Raw genomic sequence first — 25,816 nt, 5'->3', positions numbered from 1 at the left:
CATACCAGCCTCATGACCTCAGCGGCTGCCTGACAGACGCTCTTTATCAATTTCTATTAATTCATTATCTACTCTCTTGTAAGTCAAGGGCAAGTAGGGAAATCTGCAATGTCTGCTCTCCTAGGAGTCTTCAAGGTCAAATACTTAGATGTGCTCAGCAATGCAATTTTGTTATTAGAATTTATCTAAGCTGTACTACACACGTTGCTTCTCCACCAAAGGGATGCTGAATTGTATACCTGGCCTGAGGGGTTGTCATGAGAAAAACTAGCGTAAATTTAAATCCAAATAATGTGGGAAAAGTTGAAAGAGGCTGCTTTTGGTCTTGCTTATCCCTTCAAGAGAAAAAAGGTGGATCTTACCTCAAGCTGTATTGGGGTGAAGAGAGCAAGCAGTTTTTTCTCTCTTGCCACAATCTAAACCAGCAAAGGACAGTGGTGTGATGATGACTACAGTTTGGTAGTGTCTATGTCCTCGTGACCGAACTGCTACAGAACAGCTCAGCTAAATTGATCTGCTGCCATCAGTCTACTCAGTGGCACAAACAGGTCTCTGCTGATCACAGTGCTTTGTACACAGATGGCAGCTGATCGGTTTGTATAAGAGTTATGGTCCATAACAGCTTTCCCCTTCAGCATATAGACACACGCCTTATCCAAAATGCCTTTGTTAAATGTTCACTATTTCATCACGCAAAGTTCATCATGAAGGAGGTAAAGAGACCAGGAAGCTTAGCTCTAACATCTTATCTAAAAATGATCTAATTTTCGTAAAATTCATTAAAGACGTAAAATAAACAATTACATTAAGAAATAACAAAACAGATCTACATAACTTGTTCATGAGAAAAATGGTAGATGAATTCATAGGAATGATTCAGATTTGGCCCTTCCCCAGGAAGAAATGGAACTGTTCTCAAAAATCAAACAAGATCTCAAATAAGGGCAACAAGGCATCTGATATTCTTTAAAGGCTTACATGAATGACACCAAAATCTAGCCACTAAGCTCCCTCAAATTCAGCATATACCATAAATGAAGTTGAAATAGTACATATGTCCTTGTTAAGACAGGACCTAAAAACACAGGTCACTTGAATAATGTCACATTCATAAAATTCCTGGAAGTTAAAAAAAAAAAAAAAAAAACATCTACAAGAAAAGCAAAGCATAAACTCATACATATGTAATTTCTTACAAAGATACCAAGTAATAAAATGTCAACTAATTTAGTTCATCTGAATAAAATGGACATCTCTCATAAGCCATACTTGTTTTACCTTGTTTTATAAGTACTTGTTCTAGTTTTACCAATAAGTAGACAATCCTGGCAATATTGATTAATCTGTTTCCGATCTTCTCTGATAAAGTTGTAAAAACCTACTGCTTATCATCAAAAATAAAACACTTAGGAATATATTTAACGGAGGATGTGTATGACCTATACACTCAAAATTACAAAAGGGTACTTAACCCTACAAAGGGAAATAACAGAAGATTTAAATAAATTATGAAATATATCATGTTCATGCTGTGGATGGCCCAATATTGTTGAGAGTAAATCTTTCCAAATTGATCTATAGATTCAGTGCAAATCCAATCAAATCTTAATAAACAACCTGATTTTAAAATTTATATGAAAAGGCGAAGACATAAAAGAGCTAAAACGACTTTGATAAAGAACAAAGGTGGGCATTTACACTACGTGATTTCAAAAGCTACACAATTCAAGACCATGTGGTATTGGTATAAGAACTGACATGTAGATCAGGGCACTCGATCAGGGTGGCCCCGTCACTTGGGCATCCAACTCTTGATGTGGGCTCAGGTCATTATTTCAGGGTCGTGAGATGGAGCCCCACTTCAGGCTCTGCCCTCAGCAGGTAGTCTGAGATTCCCTATCTCCCCTCCCTTTGCCCCTCTCTTCCCATGCTTACTTTTTCTCTCCCTTTAAAAAAATAAAATAAACCTTAAAAAAAAAAAAAAAAAACAGCTGACATGTAGATCAATAGAACAGAATTCTAGAAATAGACCATTTTAGTGGGCAAATTCCAATTTTTTAAAAAAACGATTGTTTTAAATGGGTGAACTAACATTTCACCACAAGAAATATATAACCAATCAGCACATGAAAATATTCTCAACAACACTGGGCTTCAGAGAAATGCATAATAAAGCCACAGTGAGATTACCCCCACATATCCACTAGAGTGGCTAAAATTATAAACACTGATAATACCAAGGGTTGGGAAAGATGTAGAACAACCAGATTTCTCATAACATGTGGAGAATGCAAAATGTTACAGCCATTGCAGACAACAAAGAGGCAGTTCTTTATACAGTTAAACATACATTTACCTTATAATCAGCAATTTCACTCCTAGTTATTCAAAAAGTAATAAAAAATATGTCCACACAAACAGATGTTCATCAATGTTGACAGAAACAAAAAATTGGAAAGAACCCAAACCATCATTTTCAAATTACGTTTTGCAAAGGTTACTACTACCTCACTTATAAAATTCAATGGAATACAAATGCCTGGGTGCTCAGTCGCTTAAGCATCCAACTCTTGATTTCAGCTCAGGCCATGATCTCAGGTCATGAGATCAAGCCCTCCGTGCTCGGCTGGAGCCTGCTCAAGATTGTCTTTCTCCCTTTGCCCCTACCCCTGTCCCTGTACTCTCTCTAAAAAAAAAAAAGAAAAGAAAAGAAAAAGAAAATGAAAATGAAAAATTCAATAGAATTTATGAAATCTGGCATCCACTTTATATGAGAATTGCAACATATCACATGGTTTGCTTCAACAGGGCATGAGATAAATCTGCACTGAAACAGGTAGCAAAATTTTAGTTGTTAAAGTCCTTCCCTATAGCCTTCTGACCTTATAAGCATCTCATTTTTGCTTCTGTATTCTTCCTATTTACCTACCTTTCCACCCTCCGCTACCCTATCTCCAAAGTGTTTCAGGTGACTCAATGCCCAGGTTCTCTTCTTGTCGCCTGTAGCTCCCCCTATCTGTCAAAACCATGTACCAGAACATGCCTAATACCAATTACATTCCTTTCAACTCTGATATCCACCCATTTCATTCCTTCCAGATTTGGTTATAGCTGGCAAAGGCATCATACTACCAGGCATGCCAAGTTCAAGGCACTGGAATTATCTTTTACTCCACCTTTTCCCTTGCCTGTAAGCTCCATCTCTAAAATCCATCAGTTGATCCTTCTAAATTACACTGACATATGACCCATCAACTTCAATTTTCCTGAAAATAACATTCAGGTCCTTAGCTTTGGCACACCAAGGCCACAGAGATAGGGCTCCTGTCTTGTCTCAGCTTTGCCAAATCTTCCACGATCTTCTCAGTCTAGCGATCCTTTCACTTCAGTGGTTACATATCAGTTTCATAGTCGTTAGCCCAGCCTTTCCAGTTCAAATCTGACTAACCACTTGCTTCTGAACTTTGAAAAGGAGACTGTCTGGTCCAGTCTAGATTGTAGTGAATGAAGATCTCGAGGGTCTGGGCCTCAGTATTTTACCCATCCTAAGCCAGGTGAACCTACTAACTAGCCTGGCTTAGAAACCTCTGCCTTGCTCAATTACCTTTCATAATCTTGTCCCATGTTATCTGTTATCATCTTTGTTGCCAAACACAAGGACTCTAATCCAGTGTCTTTTCTACTTGTCCCATAAGCACATTCTTAGAAAAATTAAACTCACACTTCTTGGGCTGGAGTAATTACCATAGTTCTTCTCTACTATATTTGAAAAACTGTTAACTTTATACTCTGACATAGATAATCAGGGGGGGGAAATCCCTGCTTTAGCCACAATGATGTTTCCATACACAAAACTGACTATATACAAAGGTTTTTAAAAGTTCACTTAAGAGGGCACATGGGTGGCTCAGCCGGTTAACTGTCCCACTCAGGTCATGATCTCTGGGCTCTGTGCTCAGCAGGGAACCTGCTGAGATTCTTTCTCCCTAAGCCTCTGTCCCCACCCTCGTGCTCTCGGGCCCATTCTCCGTCTTTCTGTCTCTCTCTCTCAAATAAATAAGTCTTTTTTTTTTAAGTTCACTTTATATATGTCAATCATACTTCAATAAAAAAAATTAAATGGGATAAGGAGTATAAAACCTAGAAGCCCCTATTCACAGATAACTCTTCATTCTGCATTTCCAAAATTATGTAAGTTAAAAGTCAAGACCAGGTGACAAAGTAGTAAACTGAAATGGTCCCAAGATTCTGAATAATGATTAAATAATTATTTAGACTGTATAAACCATCTTGGCAGCAGCAGACCTCTGAGATACATACATACATACATACATACATACACACATCGGTAAAGATATATTATATATTATATATTATTTAGAATGATGTTTTCCTATTTGTAAAATGAAAGTATACTTAATGATGATTTTCTAAAATAATCTTAATAAAGCAAAAATAATAATTAAAATAAAACATAGGAAAGTGACAGATTCTGACCATTGTCTCAATATTTTAAATTATCTGAAAATGTTTAAATTAAGAAATAAACATTATCTTAATAAAGCTGATAAACTAAGCAGTTTATAGTCATAAACTGCCATAAACTCACATAGAGTAAATCATTAATAAAGGCAAAGTAAAAATACTCTTGAAATGTAGGACTCAAATTTTAGATAAACTAAGAAAATTTTAGATAACTAAGAAAATAGTTAATGTTTACATAGATCTATAATACATGAACATGCAATACCAGAAATTATATTTCATATTTCACTGCAAAAAACACATAACTTTTATAAACCATAGATGTGTGGCAAAGTAAGAAACACCTAAGGAAATAAAATTTTTAATATTTTGAACTTACAGTTCAATATTCTCATCAGTAATAAATATAAAAGGTAATTTTTAAACTCATATAACATTCATTTAAATTCTAATAGAAAGATGGTAATACATCTAAGCTATTACTTTATTTCAACTATTTCTTAATTCTTCTTCAAGTACTTTTAAACAATTTTCAGTACACTGAAAAAAATCAAGTGGGGTACATAATATAAAGTCATTTTCTTTAACATTCAAATATGTAATTTTGTTGTATTTATAGATATATATATATATATATATATATACACATATGCAATTTAACTCTTAGTAAAATAAAAGAGGGTCCCTGAGCTATGATTAATTGGAAACCTTTATTTTAGTAAAGATATTCCAATTTCATCAAGTATAATTTGTTTCATATCTCAATCTTTCTCTCAGTTATAACATTCTCTTATTTTCTGTAGTTGCCCCAATACTGAACACATGCTTCTTTAAAAACAAATTTAGAAAAAAATAAATAAAAATAAAAACGAATTTAGTTGATACAAAATTTAAGATACTTTGAATTCATATAGGTGAAATGGTAATTTACTCATCCCTTCAAACCAACCCACCCCCCCCAACCAAATATGGCACAAATAGAGGTTGTGAGTTCCATGACACTTTGCAGGAGATAAGCAAATCCAGCTTTTTAAAGAGAAAAATATTATATTCCATTGACACACACACACATCAGGCTTTACAACCTTTATGAAATACAATATTAACTTTTGCAAGAGAAATCCAAACATCACTATAAAGAAGGACATCTAGGGTAAACTCGCACACACTCGTTTACACCAAGCATCACAAATGACAAGTTCCCGGACTTAAAGATTTCAAGCATCAGATGACCTGGGCTACCATATCAATTATACTACAAACAAAAACATCAGAGTCCTTCTCTGTAAGGCTACTTACTTTGTTAAGACACTACCAATGCCAATTTTCCAAGGACTATGAAAGTCTGTGCTTATATCTGTGAAGTTGTAGTTATAGCAACCAAATTCCCAACCTGACCCAGCAATTGAACTCCCTCTCTAGAGAGCACTTGTGCTCTGTGCATCAGATATCCCATCAGAATATTATTTAAAAGAGGTAAGTTTCATCTAAAAAAATGCTCAAAAAAAAAAATCACACTAGCTTTCCAGAGTGAAGATGCTTCATCCTGAAGCAGAAAGCACAACTAATATCTAAAGGGGAATATTTTAATATGTTCCAATGTATCTTTTTTACATGTCTCACTCTACTTTCACTTAGACATCTACCTTAATTCAAATTTAACACAGGATATATTTATATCAAGTGCAACTAAACTCTCCCCCTCAATATTACCAGCTGTAGTCAAACCGAGCTCACATTTGTTTCTTAACTTTATTTGCCTTCTTGGAACCCTGTCCCAACATTTCCTTAAAATCTTTAATATATATATCTTTACCTTTTATCTGTGTGTCATGGGAATACCTGGACTCAAGTCAACTTTAGACACGACAAGTAGAAATTATAGATGATGTAAGACCTGAAGCAATGTGAATAAGCTAAAGAGGAGGATGATCCTAGGACTGAGGGGAAGAATGATCTAGCAATGAAAAATAATCAACAAAAAGAACATGAGGGGGAACTACAGAGCAAATGTATCAGAGACTGCTGTTGGCCCATTCCCATGTCCACTCTCCTCCTTCTCCTCAGAAGGAGATTTTTATACTATTATTTTTAGTGGGGGCATTGCATTGCAGAATAGAAGACTGCTTGCCTCAGACCCCTGGGCAACCTGAAGTGGCCATGTATGTACCTCTGCAGGATGTGATATAAAAAGAAACGTTGTTTCACGGGATCTGATTGGGATGGAAGTTAACTTTGTTGTTCTTCGGCCTTTCCTCCTGCTTTTAGCTGCCACTGCAGAGGTGACCACTAGAGTTCAGCAGCCATTGGGAGGGACGCACTGATGCCAAAAGTGGAAGCCATGTGTAAGCACAAGTAGAGCAGAAGGATGAAAGTCTGTAACCTTTGCACACTGTGGAGCCACCGATCCATCACGGGCCATCCACCTTGAGAGTCTGTTTGTGTGACCAAAAAAAAGTAGTTCCTGCTGTGTTTATGCAATTGTTTTATACAACCAAAACTAACCATAACTAATGCAGTAAGCAAAACAATATTCAACAAGAAACCGTTTGCCTTTCTCCCTCTTCTTCTGCAGTCCTGCACAAACTGGCCAGAACCAAATTCTCATGAGTGCCCCAAACTCCCTCCTTCCGTTGCGTTGCAGCCTTATTCTTTTCTCCAAACTTTTCATCTCTATACTCATCAGACTTTCAATACATCATAGGTTATTGAAAAATTATTTTTTTAAGATTTTATTTATTTATTCGTGAGAGACACAGAGAGGCAGAGACATAGACAGAGGGAGAAGCAGACTCCTCACAGGGAGCCCGATGTGGGACTCGATCCCAGGACCGGGATCATGCCCTGAGCCAAAGGCAGACGCTCAACTGCTGAACCACCCAGGCGTCCCAAAAAGTTATTTCTAAAAGGGAAGATATCAGCATAATATTTTTAAACTCCTTTTCAAAGGGCAAGTTAAAAATATAATCCTGAACCAATATGATTCAACAAGTATTTATGAAAGTGCTGTTATGTGCTAGGCACAGGGGAAGCAAAGATGAATAATACAGCCCATGCCCTCCAAAAAATCTTACAGTTTAGTATGGATAGGAATGATTAATCCTACAAGAATACAAGGGTAGGATTCCTAGAGAAGAAAACATGCTGTTTTCACCAGCAAATGAGGAGTGGGAGGTGAAGGTAGGTAGCAACAACGAGGTGGACATCCCAGATGGTGAGGACACCCTGACAAAGGTACGTCAGACCACAATGAACCACTTGGGTGGCTGGAGAAGGTACAGGGGAAAATGTAGGTTGGAGACATTTTGAGCTGCCCTAAACATATCACTAAGAAGTCTAGATTTTATCTGTTTGGCAGTTGATAGTTGTTTAAGCTCATGATGCGAAAGATCAAAAAGAAAAATTCCGTGCTTCGAACAATGATAGGGTGACACCACGGAAGAAGTACTGCAGGCATACAGGGAGCTACTTTAATGGAGCAGGTGACACTTGAACAAAGGCACTGGCAGTGGTGACAGAGGCAGCTGATTTGAGAGATACTGTCATTTCTAACTCTGAAGTGTTATTTGCTTAAAAAAAGAAAAACAACTGTCAGGGGAGAAAAGAGAGATCAAAACTGAGACAGAAATGTCTGTAGTTGGTGACAAGCTATTAAAACCATTATTAGAGAAAAAGCAAGAAGTCAAGCAGACTTGTGTGTGTTGCTTTACATACATGGTATCTAGAGTTCAAGGGATCTGGAGAGAATCCACATAAGGAATGGGTGTTCCAAATACACTCTAACTCCTGCTCCCATCTCTCCCTTTACGACATGCACTGACAAAGCACAAACCCCAGCAATACCCAATTACCCACTTTCTCCACGCCTTCCTCTAAAGAGCCAAAAGTTGCTAGGAAACACACACACACACACCTATGACCACTAATATTAAACGGGCACCCAACACTCTCTGCTTCACAACTTCTCTCTCTTTTTGTCAAAACTCCTAAATAAAAAAATAAAAAAATAAAAAATAAATAAAATAAAAAAATTCCTAAATACCCACTACTGAACTCCCAAATCTACCCAATGACCTATACAGCCTTTATCATAAGCCTGAAAGAAGGTGAAGCTCTTTCACTCTTTCCAAAGCCAACACCTCTCCTCTTGTGGGTCTCATCCACTTCTGCAATTCCCTCTCCTCTTTCTGGTATCATTCACTTACCCCTCTCTACTGGATCATCTCTATCAACATACAAACACATACTAGCATCTTCTAATTTTACAGAAACAAACCTCTCTTTACTTCACAAACAACTCCCAGCCACCATTCCATTTCTGGGCTCCTCTTCCCAAAAAATTTATCTTTTACCAGTTCTTATTTTCCCAGTGTCCCCCCCCAAACTAGCTCCACCACTTCACTGAGACTGACTCGCTCAGGTCACCTATGATCTCCCATCTGCTAAACCACATCTCTATTTTTACCTCACTGAATCTCCTTGCAGCACCTTCTCAAACACCTTTTATCTCTTGGTTTTGGTGACATAGATGCAGGACCTGTGTTTCAACACTATATTCTAGGCAGGCACACAGAGGCAACTCAATAATATTTGTAGAATGAATAAGATAGGAGGATATGCATATATGACTGAAGATGAGCAATTTAGGACAGAGGTCGATAGAAGGACTCATGAATGCTAATTAAGCATTAAGCTGAAGACTCCTTTAAAAGGACGTAACTAATTGCCTAAAGTACAGTTGGTGCTAGAAATCAGTCTAGTCATTATGCTCATCGCTTCTGATAACCCTTTGGTAAACAAGTTCCTAGATATGAAGTTGTTAGGACACCATCTCTTGTAGTGATTAGGTATTAACAGACTAAGATTGTAAATGAAAAATACATTTATCATTTATTCTTGGTAACTAACTTAAATAATCTATGAAGTAGAATGTTTATGCAATCTCAATAAAATATGTCAATTTTGTTTTGCTTTTTTTTTTAAGATTTATTTATTCATTTTAGAGAGAGAACACACACAAATATGGGGGGGGGGGGCAGGGGGAGCAAGAATCTCAAGCAGACTCCGCACTGAGCACAGAGCCTGATGTGGGGCTTGATCTCATGACCCCAAGATCATGACCTGAGCCAAAACTAAGAGTCAGATACTTACCGACTGCACCGCTCAGGCACCCCAAGGTATGTCTTTTTTTTTTTTCTTTAATAAACTGCCACTGGATTAGGCATAGGCAAAATAACTGTAGAAGACTGACACAAAATAGTCAAGTCCAATAAGACTTGATACACACACCCACATTCATGCATATATGTGTATATTTTAATCCAGTTATACATGAAAGTTTATGTGTGTGTGTTTACATTTACAGATCAATGTGACCACTTTAAAGTTAAAATAGCAGTATGTTTCTGGGGCACCTGGGTGGCTCAGTTGGTTGGGAATCTGACTCTTGATTTCAGCTCAGGTCATGATCTCAGGGTCATGAGATTTTGAGCTTTACCCTGGGCTCCTCTCTTTCTCCTCCTCTTTCTGCCTACCCCGCCCTCACAAGCTCTCTGTCTCTAAAAAAAAAAAAAAAAAAAAAAAAAAAAAAAAAGTATGTTTCTATGATTCCATGTCCAACCAACTATTTTCATTAACTGGCCCCAATCATATGCTTCTGCAAAATAATGTAGTAATGGGCTGTATGAGACAATGCCTGAGTTAAGTGGCTCTTAGACCTTATTTATTAGCTCTTACTAATTCTTCTATCATCCACTCACTTTAGATTATTCCAAATATGAATTAAATCAATCTTATGGTTTCTCTTGGAAGAAGGGAGGGACAATTTTTTCTTTTAAAGAAATAAACAACTTTTAGGAATGCTGGCTATAAAGAAAACTTCTGAAAAACTTATGTATCATGTCATTTAATCCTGTTATAAGTTATTGGTATCTTCCCATGGTAGGAAGGAAGGTATATAAGACCAATACATTACTTTAAAAACCCAGTGAGGGCAGTTGTAAAATGACTTAGGTTTTCCTTTTCTTTTCTTTTTTCCCCCTCATGCCTTCTTTAGTAACCACAATTTCTCTTCCATGCTCAATCTATGCAACCATGTGATTTGGCCAATAATTGAAGGTAACTCTTATCCATACTGTATAATCTCCAGAACTCTGATCCTCACCTTCCCTTCATACCATGTGGATATATTTAATGTCCAATAAACTTATCCTTCTATAATATGATTTACTAGTGAGTTGTTTTTTTAAAAGCCATATTCCCATCTCCGATAAGGCATCATATGACTTATAACACACTTGTACTTTCCAGAATATGATTTTCTAATCCTATACAGCTCTTTACATGAAATGTGGAATATTTAGTTGTGTTTTCAGTCCCTACCACATAAATACAGAACCATTCTTCCATTGTTTGACCCTCTTCCATTTCTGAAAAAGCTAGCAATTTTCAGAGAAATCAATTAACTTATGATGCAGCACTGGAAAGCAGAAAGTAGTCCTGGATTTTTAAACTCAAGTAGCTCATTGTTTGTCATGTGAATCATAATGAGAATAGTATTTTAGCCTCTCAGAACTGATTAGTTAAATGTCTTGTTTCCCCACTTATCCTCATTATAGCTGCCAGCTCTAATTTAAAATGTGATTATTGAGAGTACCGTATCATAATTTTAATTTTTAAATTGTGGATATATTTGGTATCAATGAAAGAGAAGCAGTACTTGTAAATGGACACAGCCAATATGACACAAATAAATGATGTGAGCACTTCTCCCAACCCCCCGTCAGTGTTATGTGATACCTAACTTCCCAGCAATCCTAGCCTTTCCAACCAGCTTGTGTAGCTTTGTAAACTAGACCTCTCCATTAATGACACCATTACCAAATGCTTTTGCAACTAGTTCACCCCCTAAAGTGCATGTCTGTTCTAGCTGAATGATCCTATTCTTGTGCCTCCCTCCACCCTGGCTTTTGCTTATGTATGAACTGCCTTCTTTCAATTGTATTTCTGTGCCATCACTCATGTTCTGTACTATGTCCAGATTTCCTTTGCAACCACTGTTCAACAATCTAAATCATAAACCTAATTCAAAATTCACTTCCTTAAGAGCTACTCCTGATTACCACAGACAATAAAACACCACTAATCTTGGAAGGGATTTTGCATTCCGTGTGGTCTTTGCTCTATCAGTTTACACTGTATTATCTAATGACACCTAGGCAATTTCTTTATGTTTCATATAAAACAGCTTCAACCCCCCCCCAAATAGATATCAAATTACATGACAGCAGGGAGTAGACTATTTTGCTTCCTTTGTATACTCCAGAACTTAATATAGAGACCATAACAAGACGTAATGCCAGTTTCAACCACTATTTGAAATGACACGGAATTATGCCTCAAAATTTAAACTCTATCAAATCTATTTTAGAATGAGACAGAATAAACCAAAAACATGAAAAGGGTCTTTGACCAATCCTAAATTTTTATGGCATTTCCATGTTCAGCAATTTCTATGGACAAGGCTTGCCCACTATAGACATAACCCCTTACTGCACTTCGAGTGTACAGATCACTTGTCCCACTAGGTCTGCTGCCTGACAACCTGGTAGCTGCACCCTAACTTCCATGCATTGAAAGCCTCCCCCCTCTTTATAGATAGGTCTTTGTCCCCAATTCCTCAGGCTCTCAGCTTTGATTATAACCCATTTCTTGGCATCTTGAACATTTCTAGACCTTGGGTTTATCTCTTCTTCAAACTTACAGCCTCTACCACACTGATATGAAGTTAAGAGATTTGCTTACTGATTGCTCTGTATATAAAAATATAGAGAGTTTTTAACTATCAGAGCAATAAAAACATTGTTTATTCTTAAATATCGTGTGCATGATCATTTCTATTAAAAGGTCCTTCCTTGGAGGCTTCTAGGATAAAATTGATTCTATTGAGAAAACCATGTTCAACATTTTAATAAAGTGATTTTTTTTCTATGATTGTGATCAACGTAAACCGAAAGGACAGTTTATAATGTTTATATATCTAACATTCTGTTTTTTACAAACAAATGTAAAATGATAGATTACTAGAAAAAGATTCCAATGCTGTGAGTTAATGTAGGTAAACTGTCTTCTTTTCTAACAATCCAAACAGTAAGTTTAGAAGCACAGTCTAAGCCTATCTTTAATATCTACATTAAAATTCTCAGCCTTTCAAAGAAGCCAGCAGCCAAAACACAATATATTAACCCAAGTTATTAAACTGTGACGTGGGATCCCTGGGTGGCGCAGCGGTTTGGCGCCTGCCTTTGGCCCAGGGTGCGATCCTGGAGACCCGGGATCGAGTCCCACATCGGGCTCCCGGTGCATGGAGCCTGCTTCTCCCTCTGCCTATGTCTCTGCCTCTCTCTCTCTCTCTCTCTCTCTCTCTCTGACTATCATAAAATAAAAAAATAAATAAATAAATAAACTGTGACATTACTACAAAATAGGTTTCATAGGGTGGGACAATTTTAAAAGTGAGAAAATTTAAAGTATATAACAATCTTTATTAAAGTTCCATAAATACTCTGATTTAGAGCACATTGTGACAATGAACAATATTGATATCTTCTGGCCCATTTTGTAGAATAATCAAAAGTATACTTTAAAAACCACTTCTAAACCTGCAACTTTATTTAAGACAATTTTCATCTATTGCTTTCCAGCTTCACTGTTGCTGCAAACTATGCCTTTGAAATGATGCCTGTCACCGTCTTAATAGATCAACCTACGATTACCATAGATACCACCTGCACAACTTAGTGACTACCACTGCTTTGCTTATCTGATTGGAAAACACACCCAATTTATACTGTTTCTATATTCATCCATGATAAGTGTCCCCTCTGACATTCTCCTAAATGAGAATGAGAATAACCTTTGCTGCATTCCTAAATTACCCTTGCTCACCATCTTTCTGATCAAAGAGACTGAATTTATTTTAAATAAGACTTTAAGAAAAATATTACTGTAAATCATATATTGCTTCAAGACTACATATTTTACTCCAGAGTTTAGCGTACCTTAGGGCAACATTACATGTAACAACATTATAAATGGCATTACAGCCACTTGTACAAATACCAGTGTTTCAAAAGGTGAGACATTTCTAATAGATTTACAATAAAATCCATAAAAAATTTATATCATTTAAGTTGCTTGAAATGGGAAAGAGTGAGCTGTCACTGATGGTCTCAAAAGAATTAATAGACTCCATTAATGATGTAACTCTTATCACGAAAACGATTCATGTTTCAATAATCGCAGTAAAGGTAGCAGCCCAAAGAACCTTTATCTATCTAAAAAGAAAACAAAATTTCTTTTTTAAAATCATAAAATGCTGACCTAAATGAGGAATTCAATAAAGTGAATGAAACCTGAAAGCCAAGTGACAGATTTTTTGCAATATATACCTTCCTTCTCACTTGATGATATCAGGTGTCAAAGCAACTTCATGAGAATTAGTTAAAAATATAAAAATGTTTTTCAAAGTACTTTGATTCAAGACTAACTGTTTGGGGTGAAATAGCTGTTAAAATGAGTTGAAACTTTTAAGAGAATGAGCAGGTTACTTATTATATATACACCAATAAACAATTTCCAGACTAACATGATAAAAATATGGTAAATGTGGAGAATCATCTGTGAACTAGTTGTTTTATAATACGACTGTTACTAACACCTCATCCATATTATTCTGTAATCAAACCTCAATGAGAAAGAATTCTAGAGAAATATGAATCACTAATGTCAACCTGTAGCATAGTGCCAGTAGAGATTCCTTATTAAAACAGTATCAGCACTATTCCTAAGGCAACATCACCAAAGGAAACAAACAACTTAGAGCAAATGTCACAGGTGCAACGTGAAGAAATAGCTTATAAATAGTACTAGCTTGTCATTCAGACTGCAACACCATTCCTTCCTTCATCCCATTAAAGTACTGGCTTGCGAGCACTTGATACCCAGCCAGAGAAAGAGTAACTTATGTCATCTTTTTAAATAATTAGACATAGAGTCCAATGTGTTCATAAAATAGGTCTGAACTGCAAGTCCTCTTTCTTCTAGAACAGCAGTTATCTGAACATTAGGTTCCCTTTCCAGAAGTTAGAACAAGCTGCTGCTTGCTTGGCTAGTTCATTATGGCTGGTAGTCAAAAAAGACCATCATAGGCTCCTTCACTGTTCTAGGAGTTCAGTCTATAGATTTGGTTTGCACAACAGACCTTGCACCAATATGATAATGAAGTCACTAACCTTTGTTCTCTTTTAAGATGCATAAATTTCAAATCAGTCATTAAAGCAGTATTTCTAATATAAAGTATCAAATGTGTACCCTTACATTTATTAACTAAACTGTTCAGATAACTGAACAATTAAACAGGCATTAAAATGCATACAGCATAAGCCTTTTAAAGGGTTTTCTTTAAAGTTTTATTTATTTATTAGACACAGAGAGAGACAGAGACAGAGAGAGAGAGGCAGAGACACAGGCAGAGGGAGAAGCAGGCTCCATGCAGGGAGCCCGACGTGGGACTCGATCCCAGGTCTCCAGGATCATGTCCTGGGCTGAAGGTGGTGCTAAACCACTAAGCCACTGGGGCTGTCCTTAAAGAGTTTTTAATATTACAAGACTACACATATATGTACACATATTATTTAGTTGAAATAAACAGGATATTAAATTGTTTATTAAGTATTCTCTTAAATATGTGGAATGCATACTTGTAAAACACTAGAATATTACAGATTAATTATCTTGGATATTAGATTATAAGTGATTTTTTCCTTCTCTTTATCTTTGCTAATTTATGTAATTATTATTTTTTACATTAAAATTATATATAATTTTAAAAGTATACCAATGTTTAAATGTTGTTTGCCTATACCTTCTTCCAAGTTAAGAGTCTCCAAAAAGGGAAAAAAAAAGTAGGTCCTGTGTTTGAGGGAGAAGAGTATTATTCAATTCTCCATTCCTCTGGGAAACAGAATTCCCAGAAATACAGGAGCTGGTTTACAGGCATATTCCAGGCTTCCTGGGTAGAATTCTAGGACATAAAACCACTTGCCATTTTATACTGCCGGTTTCCTCAATCATAAAATGCAGATGATAATTATACTCACCTCAAAAGATAGTTGCAATATTAAATTATATCATAAATATATATATATGTATATATTTAGCATTTAAAATGGTGACCTGGTAAATAGAAAGCACTATCGAAGCCTCAGCTATTTTTCCATCATTATTGTATTACTACTAAAATGATTACTACTTCTATCATTACTACTGCCACCACCAATGCTATTACCATTACTATAACTATTCCTACTATAAGAACAAACAGGCAATAGAGCCTCTCTCCCTCATGGGGCCATTTTCCAAAGAGAATAATGCCTGCCAATCTGATCTTGGACAAGTAGAAGGGCAAAGAGGCATGGGAATTGCACCAGAGATTGTTTTTCAGTAGATGGATGCAATGTGCCTCTGGCACTCTTTACCTACCATTCTGGCCTCCAAAGGCCATCCCAGTGCCTTCTATTACCACACCTAGGTCTGTACAAATTACTTCTCCCTGTCTCACCGACTCTGACATTTTATAAAAGTTTCTTCATATCTTTAAAATAGACTCTTAATATGTCTCTGACCCATTCAGAATTATTCATCAAGAATATACTTTAATATTTTAATGAGAGACTTAGGTTAGGTTACAGAAGGGGGGGTGGTCATTTATGCTTTAATAAATTTTGTCAATTCAAATATTTATTTAGTAAGTTTAAATAAAGATATCTAATCAGTTTTGGGTTTTGTTGTTTTTAGAATGTGTGTGCATGGGTGTGGGGTGGTGGGGGTGGTGGGGAGAGAACCCCAAGCAGGCTCCATACTCAGTGCAGAGCCCAATGTGGAACTCCATCTCAACCCTGGGATCATAACTTGTGCTGAAATCAATAGTCAGATGCTTAACCAAGCCACCCAGGTGCCCTTTAATCAGTTAAAATTTTAAAAACTTCAGTCAAAATAAAAATATTTAATTGTGAAAAATAAACAAATGGGGTAAAAAATAACTAGTAAAACTCAGTAGCTGACACCCTCAGTCAGGGAACTTAAACAGAGGCGGCACATGTGTAACAGTTAAGTTCTAACCCAAAGATGGTCATAGCTGATGGCAACCAGGTGCACATCTGCCCCAACCCCAGACAATCAGACTATAGCCTGAAGAAGCCAAAGAAAAGATAGGGGCACTACAGCCAAATGGCATAACCATTAGGGACATAAGGGCATAAATCAACAGTCAGCACACACAGCCAAAATCACACGAAGAAAGACATTAGTAGCCTTAGAAAGCGGGAAGCCAGTCCAGAGACAAATGCAAGAATGAGAGACCATATGGTCCTAAAAAGCAGAAAAGTCAACGATAGTCTCTGGCTTTCTATTTCTAGTCCCATGTGGTCTCAATGAACTTTCTTTGCTTCTCTTTAGATGTTTATGAGACTGCCTGTTACAGAGGCAGATTTTATGCAGATGAACAAATGTGCCCTACACTAGCCTGACATGTTCCTATAACAAATGGACATGTCACCAACACATCTTGTGTTCTTTTCCTTGGTTAAAGAGATTGGAATCGTGTTTAAACATAAAATGGTCCTTTCTTAAAGATCAACACCCCAAGGTACTACCTTGTTTTGTGTCAGCAGAAGAGGAAACAGGAAGAGAAGAATTGTGCAAAAGGATTCAGCAAAAGGATTTTAAGCTTCACAGATAATCCATTACAGAATATCTATACAATACCTGCTTCTTGGAAGAAACATGGATTCCTTAATGAACACGGAACCAGAGAGAAGGATATACCAGCAGGTCCCAATATCATCAGGACTAGAAAAAAAGATAATAAAATCAGATGATTAATCTGTGACAACAACAAAATCAAAACATAGCACAAAGTATAGTACCCATGTTTCTTTTAGAATCATGAAGTACAATGAAATAGCATAAAACAAATTCATAAAAATGCCACTATTTGATTACTGGAATCATTTTTTAAATTATCTTTTATCCTCCAAATAAGCTAAAGATACTTATCAGTATATTACACCTACTGCACTTACCATCCCAAGTTTTATCTTTGAATTTTTTTGACTAAAATAGTTCCCCTGCTTTTCGTAAAACAAAATATAAAGAGGTAAACAATGAAACTCTCTACCAAGCTCCCACATTTTTCTGCCATACTTGTTGGATATTCTTTCAGAATTTATATACAGAAAAAACAGGACATATATTCTTATTCCCTCCACCGTCTTTCTTTCTCTCTATGGAAAGACCGCATACTCTATAGTGTTCTTTCCTTTGTGCTCTTAGAGATCTTCTTATGAGAGGATAGCTTTCTTGTGGATGTGACATATTTGCCTTAAGCAACCCCTGGTGACAGTTATTTCTGTTGTTTTTAATCATTTGCAGTTATTTAAAAATAAATAAAAACTGCAACCAGGAACCTCATGCATACAGTTTTTACTATAACTAGTAACCAGAAGTGCAACTGTTGTGTCAAAAGGCACATGCACCATAATTTTGATAAATGTTGAGAACTGTCCTCCACAGGTGCTCAACTCAGCAACTTACTTACCTATATACTATCACACAGCCTTACTAATATATAATATAGTGGCTACATTTGTTTAACAAATGTTTCACAATTTTATGATGAGGGCTATTCTAGGTGCTTAGCATACTTTAAGGAACACCACCATCAACAACAAAAAGTTCTTTCCCTTATGGAGCTTATATTCTGGTGGGATAATACAGATAAGAAAAATAGCAAATTAGTTAAGTTCCAAATCAGTGCTCTGGGGAAAAAAATTACTATAGGTCAAGGAAAATGCGAAACAGGGTGTTACAGTCATACCTGGCTGGGTAAGACCAGTCTCACCAAGGAGAGCACATTTGGGTGGAGGAGCTGACAGCCAAGGGTCAGGAACCATCATTCCAGGCAAAGGGCGGGGAGGACCCAGCGTCAGTGCAAAGGCTGACATGACCTAGCCAGGGCCTAGGTGCGGCTGAAGCAGAGTGGGTAAGGGGTAAGCCACAGGGGGGCATGAGAAATACTACCATTGAGGCTTTTTTTTTTTAACAATCTTTTAGGTTATTGCCAATCTGCTTGATGAAAATGAGATCTTTGTGCATTTTTCATTTCTTTTTCTTATTACAAGAGCACCTTTTTTATTTCCATGAGTCTAATCTTTTTCTGTGAAATTAGTTTACTACTTTTAACCAATTTTCTTTTAAGTTGTGGGACTTATTCTAATCTAGAAACACTTTATAAAAATTAGCCTTTTTAAAAAGATGGGCTGTGAGTAGCTTCTTCCTTAGTTTGTTACTTTATCCTTTGCACTTTTTGCCATTGTGTAAGTTATTCTATTTTATCCAGTCAAGTTCACCAAATTTATTAGTTAGGATACAGGCTCAGATACTGTTAAAACAAAACAAAAAGCTAAACATAGTAATGGCTTAACCAGGAGGAAGTTCATTTCTCTCTCACACACAGAACGGCAGCCTTAGCACCAAAGGCCCAAGGCTGATATGACGGTGGCTTTGTCATTCCCAACCCACAACGGCCATGGCATATTCTAAGGAAGCAGCTTCAAATCTCACCACTGCATTCACATTCTAGGCAGTGGAAGGGGTGGAAGGAAGTACAGGACATTGCTGTTATGAGTACAACATGGAAGCTGCATACTACACTTGTCTCACAGCACAATGTGAGAGAGGGCAGGTAGAAATAGATTCCAAAAGTTTTTACAGGACAGTAAATTCTATTTACAGTTCTGAATAGCTATTTAAAGCACCAACCACTATCATGTAATCATTACATTTTGCTATTTGCTTCCAAACAAATCAGCAGTTGACTATCATTTTCCCCAAGATCAGTCTTAATATCACAACTACTTAGTCCCTGATAGCAAGGCTTCATGAAAAGTAAAGGAAGGATATTGTCAAATAGAGTTTAGCTCCAACGAAACCATAAAAGTTCAATGATTTCTCAAATGAGAATGCAAAGTACAGTACTACAGAAATAATTCATATCCTTTTCCCTCCAGATTTTAATCATTAGCTTTTACAATCTATAATCATTGGGGGGGAGGGGTGTCTTTCTTAGCATAAGGTGACAGTATTATTATTAAATTCTAATTTATGTTAAGTGAAGGTGTGCTCTCCCAAATGCAAGCACCGCTTCAAAAATTTTTAATAATAAGTAATAAAACACTGAAATAAAAAAAGAATTATTATGTAAACTTAATCTGCTCTTACAATGTTTCCTTATCACCAAAAGGTTGGTCAAGAGAACTGAAATCTAGAAAAATGGGAAGTTAAGGTAGATCACTGTTTATTAACTATGTGGCCTTGGGCAAGTTACTAGAGCGAGTAACTGCAAGGATTAAATAAACAACACTCATTAAATGCGAATAATAATTATTCTAGAGTTTTTTTTTTTTATCATATACCACGGTCTAAATCAACTGTGACATAGAGATTAGAGCAAACATTTGCTGGCTTCCTAGTTATTCTGTACCTGTCCACTTTTTTTTTAAAAAGATTGTATTTATTTATTCATAAGAGACACACAGAGAGAGGCAGAGACACAGGCAGAGGGAGAAGCAGGCTCCCTGCGAGGAGCCCGATGTGGGACTAGATCCCAGAACCCCGGGATCACCCTCTGATCCAAAGGCAGACGCTCAACCGCTGAGCCACCTCGGCGCCCGTACCTGTCCACTTTGAAGGCATATTACTATGGATGAAATAAGTGCAAGGTTTGTAAATGCAGCCTTCCTGGCACTGATCCTAAAGCATGCATGAAGTGAATGATAACTAATGTCCAAAGTGGATAAAGTACGGTAACAGGCAATATTCTGACTCCCCGAATGCCCATTCATTACCCTATAATTAGGGTTGACTCTTTCAGAAAAAATTTAAGACGGTAAAGATAAGAAACTGATAATCTCAACCTCTTCCACTTTCATTTTGTTTTCCTGATAGATGGGCTGTTTCCTCTACCTTTTCCAAAAAATTCAAATGTCAACTCACAAAAGCTGTATTTGCTTGAGAAGGAACTGACAAGAGGATGATCAATCAACAAACATTTATTGAATTTAGGGAACATGTACACTACATGCCATGCCAATTATGACCACAGCAACTCCTTTATTATTATCTCTTTTTTAAGGATTCGGGTTTTATAAATGTAAGTTCATCAGAACTAGGAAAACAAAAACAGTGAATCTTATTTTAACATGTTCAGGAAATAGCTGTAAAGCTAGAAAATCCCTCCCATCTTCTCTTCCCACCCATCCCCCCACAGAACTCATGTTGGTTTGTGTTCCAAAAATTCCTTGCTGTGAGATGCCACCATAAAATCTGTTTTACTTAGTATTAATCATCCAGAAAATTCTCCTGACTTTGTTAGAAATCATCTACAATTATGCCTCAGGCAGGCAGTGTTTCAGTATGGGGTACATCCTGCTTCCCTTCAAAGGCTGCAAATACGCCTTTCCCACAGTGCAGCTGTCATTACCCGAGGTTTTATAGCATTTTTTACACATATAAAGTGATGATTATTTTTTTAAAGAAAAAATGCAGAGGTTCTAAGAAAGTACTTAGCAGGAGCAGCATTAAACTTTTCTAACACTTAAAGGGTAATAAGCAAACTGAATCCCAGACCTCGCTTACAGACACACTGGCAACGAAGTTAGCAAACATAAGACTATGACAATAGTAGTTATCTGGGACTAACACTGGGATTTCATTTTGTCCAGTGGTTCTCAAGCTTTAATATGCATGTCAATCACCTGGGATATTAATTAAGAATGAATGCTCTCAGCCTCTGCCTTTTCCACCTAACCCCACAGTCTATGATCATCAGGTGGGAGATCCATCACAGTGCCTTTTAAACACAGACCCCAGGTGATTTTTATGCTTGGGGCTTGTCAACTTTGAAAAACCTTTAGAAAAACCGTCTCAAAACCAAGCCCCAACAGCAACAAATGGCAAGAGAAAAAGTACAACTCTATCAATATCTACGGAAATAAGTTGCAGGTGTCATATTCACCAGTGTTATTTTAATTTTTTCCTCAATAATTGTTTTATGCTTTTAAAATGAGCTAAGGGCCGAAATTATGAGCTAATGGGACAAGCTGAATCTTGGAATAAACCTTGGATTGAGCGTCTCCAAATAACCTAAGTCTTAACACCAGCAGCAGTGGGTAGAAAAGAGGAACCTAAAGATTAAAGAGGGACATACAGCAAAGTAGTACTTTGCAAATCTCTCTGATTAGCCAAAATGGACACTTAGAAAAGACCTATAATTTTTTAGACTAAACTAAGAACTCTAACAGACAACTGATTTGATGCTAGTACAGCCCATTCTGCAATCTACAAAATGAAAGCCACAAAAGCCTAGGTGTATGACAAGACACTCTGAAAAGCCTTTTTATTTCACCAACGTGGAGAAAATGAATAAACCAAACCAAACCAAACCAAACAAAACCAAAATATAAACAGACCATTATAGAATGATCAATTCGCTCTCGGTCTAATTAGACAGAAGGACTCTGAAGTAATCAAAAATGAATGATGCCCCTTAAGCCAAGGCTAAGCTGGAATGGCAAGTGTAGACTTGGAATAACGGGGAAGAGAGAGGCAAGCACTGAATGTGGAGCCATTCTGTCCCCGCCTTGTTTCCTTCTACTCCTCAACGCGAACCACCACTACTGCCTGGCTGCTCTCCTGGCTGCTCCTTCCCACCTCGGCCAACCTGTCGAAGACGTCTGCCTCTCTTCATCTTCTCAATCATATCATACCTTAAAGAATTGGCTCAAGCCCTATTTCTTTAATAAATCTTCTCCTCACTGTTTTCCAAATTCCAAAATATTTATCCCATCTAATTTTATTCTATTTTATATTTTTCTCCTTTGAATTCTTAGTCCTGAGGTACCTAGGTACCTTCCTCCAACGACACTGAAGCTCCTTCCAGACAGGAGCTGCGCGCTGCCGCAGGTAGAAACTGGGCACCACTGCAGTTACCGTTTGCTCATGCGCGTCAGATCGTGGCGAGCTTCTGCTTACGACCCGTAGTTCCCCAACCAGAGAAAGTCCAAACCCTTGGCGAGCACAGGAAGGAAGCAATATGTTGCTATGCAAAGCACAAAGGTTTTGGAACATATATTCGTTCCTGCTAGCCATGTGATCCTGCTGAAGTTAAATTCTAGTTCTAGATCCTAGTTCCTCCACTGTAAAATGGAGATACTGATACCTTTTTCACAACATTACTTGGATTTAACAACAGTATATTTGTGCAGTGCCTTGCATAGCAGGTACACAAAAAAGAGTTCTCTTCATCTCTTTCCTTCTCTTATGACCATTTCTAAAAGGCCAACCTACAATTTTACCTCCTGCTCCTAACCCCAAATGTCCTATCCTGCAAACTTCACCTTGGTCAGCCATACTACACTATTTTTCCCCAACAATGTCTCAAGGGCCTTTGGATAAACCTGCTGGTCCAGCTTTTAAACAGTACCTTTTATCTAGTAAACTCATTACTCATCCTTCGAATTCCAGGCTAACTACCACTTACCCTGAGAAGTGTGTTAGTAGCTTCCAAATAAAGTGACTCATTTTCTTCCTGAGCTCTCAGGGCATTTTGTACATGTTCACAGTAAGCAGCTGCCAGTGTCATAATATTTATTTTAAGAGTCTTCCCCACCATTAGTTTTTAAACTCCTGTAACTCACCAGTATCACGTATATGTGTGTGTGTGTGTGTGTGTGTGTGTGTATATATATATATATATATATATATATATATATATATGCTACACAATGCTTGATTGGCACTCAAGCTCTATTCTTAATGAATTAATTAATATTTAATAGACACCAACTCAGATGTGGTATTAAAGTGAAAGCCTGGGGCACCTGGGTGGCTCAGTCGGGTAAGCGTCAGACTCTGGGTTTCGGCTCAGGTCACAGGCCTCCGGGTCTGGAGACCTGGCCAGAGTTGGAGGGAATAGGGCTCTGCGCTCAGCAGGAGGTCTGCTTGTCCCTCTCCCTCCCCCTGCACTCCTGCCCCCTCTTGGGCTTTCTTTCTAAAATAAATAAATAAAAAAAAAAAAAATAAAAAAAATAAAAAAAAAATAAATAAAAAAAATAAAATAAAATAAAATAAAATAAATAAATAAAATCTTAAGAAAAGTCAAAGATGTAAGTTTCAATTTACCAGTAACCAGAAAAATGAAACCAGGCCGAGAACGGCCTTAAGCAATATGTGGGAAGCCCACACGGTGGCGATGTCTGCACGTGAAAGGGCTGCATGTGCCGCTGCACATTTCCCATTTAGAAAGCAGGAAGCTAATGCAAGTGATCAAACTGAAGATGACAAGGGGGTTGGAAGAATCAGCATCAGCATCAAAAGAAAACTAACTTAGCAAAGGCAGCTATTAGAGAGCAAAAAACTAACATGAAAGGGCTACTTTATTCAGTTGTTAATATGAAAATTTAGTGGTGTTTTGTGGAGCCCAACAACCAAAAGGGCTGCTTATGGCAATGACAGCAAGGAAAACTGAGGAGAAAGCCTTGCAACAAGACAAGAGTAGCAGGAGTGGGGCAGGCAGCTGCGGGCAGGGGATACTCAGGTGCCTTAATATTCAGCTGGAAACAGGCACCTGAGGGGGGAGGGTGGCGGTGACAAATAGAAACAGAAACTTTGGTAAGAATGGTACCCTCCAAGAATTCAGAAAATTTGGGGCCAGAAATTAGTGCTTTCCCAGATGAGCCTGACAAAACAAGGCATGAGGAGGGCGTCAGAGCCACAGGAAGGAATCCCGCCCACTTTGGCAGATCAAGTGCAATATGGCATTGGCCTAGGTCGGAAGTGACCCAGAGGCATAGAATCACCTCTACAGTGCTTTCTGTGGGCCACAGCAGCAAGGGCATTAGGACACAGAGAAGCAAAAACATGAAAATCATGGTGAATAAGAATGGTCACCCATTCAAGCATCAGTGAAGCGTCTACAAACACGGGTTAGGAAGACCATTCAGGGAAGAAGTGGCTGGGGCACTCATGGAGAGGTTAGATGCAACTAGGACACCAAACATCAAACATCCATTTTTTTGGATGTTTTAGAAAGGATATTATACCATATTCAAACACCAAAGCTGCGGGCATCCAAAAGATGTGGAGCCAGGATTCTTATCACCCTTTTGTGGGCGAATGGCTCCCCATCTGGGGTAAAACATCAGAAAGGGAAATAAAATGACGAGTAACAAAAATTCCAATAACTAAGTGGAGACAACTAGGCAAGGAATCCCAAAAGGCCGGCCACCAAATGACCAAAACTAGAAAACATCGGTCTCTTTCTGGATCTACCATCTGAGCAGCAGCATCCAACCAGAGGACAAAACCAGAAAACAGAAGAAAATCTTCCTAAGTTTCTCCTTCTCCCCAACCTATCATCACATTCTGTTTGTGCCTCCCAACCCTCAAGCCTCTCCATCGAGGCTCTCTGCTGAAGGTCAGGCCCTCGTGGCTGCTCACCTATACTGTCCTTCATACTCTTCTGATGGGCTTAGACTTGTACTCTCAAATATATGATTATGCCAAAAGCCATCATGCAAATAACTTTACTTATTTAGAGCAAATTATTCTCTGTCCTTCTACAGGAGTCAGGCAGTTAGTTCACAGCAGAGGTTTTCAATATGCACTTGCCAGCCCCTTGGGACTACACACCGTCCAACTCTCTTCTAACCATAACAGCTACTGCTATTGAGCTAAATAGGATTTCCTATGAACAAAGTGTTCCATGGCATAAAAAAAGAAGTTCTAACAATGGCCACCTTCCAATATGCAGATGGCTTTTCAGATACACAATAATGTTAATTTTTTTCAAATACATTACATCACTTTTGTTACTGGGTTAATCAAAAAGTTTAATCATCAGTTGTTTTGGGTTTCTGCTCCTCTGATGGGACTGTAAGCTATAAGCTGAAAGACAAAATATGCATTATTTATTTTTGGATGGCCAATACCACAAAGTAAGCTCATCAGATAAATTAATGCAACACAGCATTATAAGTGATCCTAGAAATATTAGGTCAAAAGAAAGGTAAACCCACATGATTTTTACTAAGGCATAATAATAAAACATATTTTAGAAAGAGCTCTAACAAGAATTACAGGTTTTTGCATTTATATTTTTACCCTATAGAGAAGCAGTATTTTTTTAAGAATTTGTTTGTTTGTTTAACAGAGA

The 25,816-nt window shown here is 37.4% G+C and overlaps 1 protein-coding gene across 8 annotated transcripts in view; it reads right to left on the bottom strand.

The window, feature by feature from the left end:
• The window catches only part of RAPGEF2 (Rap guanine nucleotide exchange factor 2), a 242,043-nt gene that overhangs the window by 124,067 nt on the left and 92,160 nt on the right, over nt 1-25,816 (bottom strand). For all 8 annotated transcript variants that reach the window (XM_072773789.1, XM_072773792.1, XM_072773794.1 and 5 more), the window contains exon 4: nt 17,311-17,394. In XM_072773789.1, the coding sequence (XP_072629890.1) occupies nt 17,311-17,394 (84 nt within the window). The remainder of the gene's footprint in view (nt 1-17,310; nt 17,395-25,816) is intronic.

The sequence above is a fragment of the Canis lupus genome, chromosome 13 (genome assembly GCF_048164855.1).
Source record: "Canis lupus baileyi chromosome 13, mCanLup2.hap1, whole genome shotgun sequence".
Taxonomy (NCBI): Eukaryota; Metazoa; Chordata; class Mammalia; order Carnivora; family Canidae; genus Canis; species Canis lupus.
This window is presented reverse-complemented; position numbering and strand designations above follow the sequence as displayed.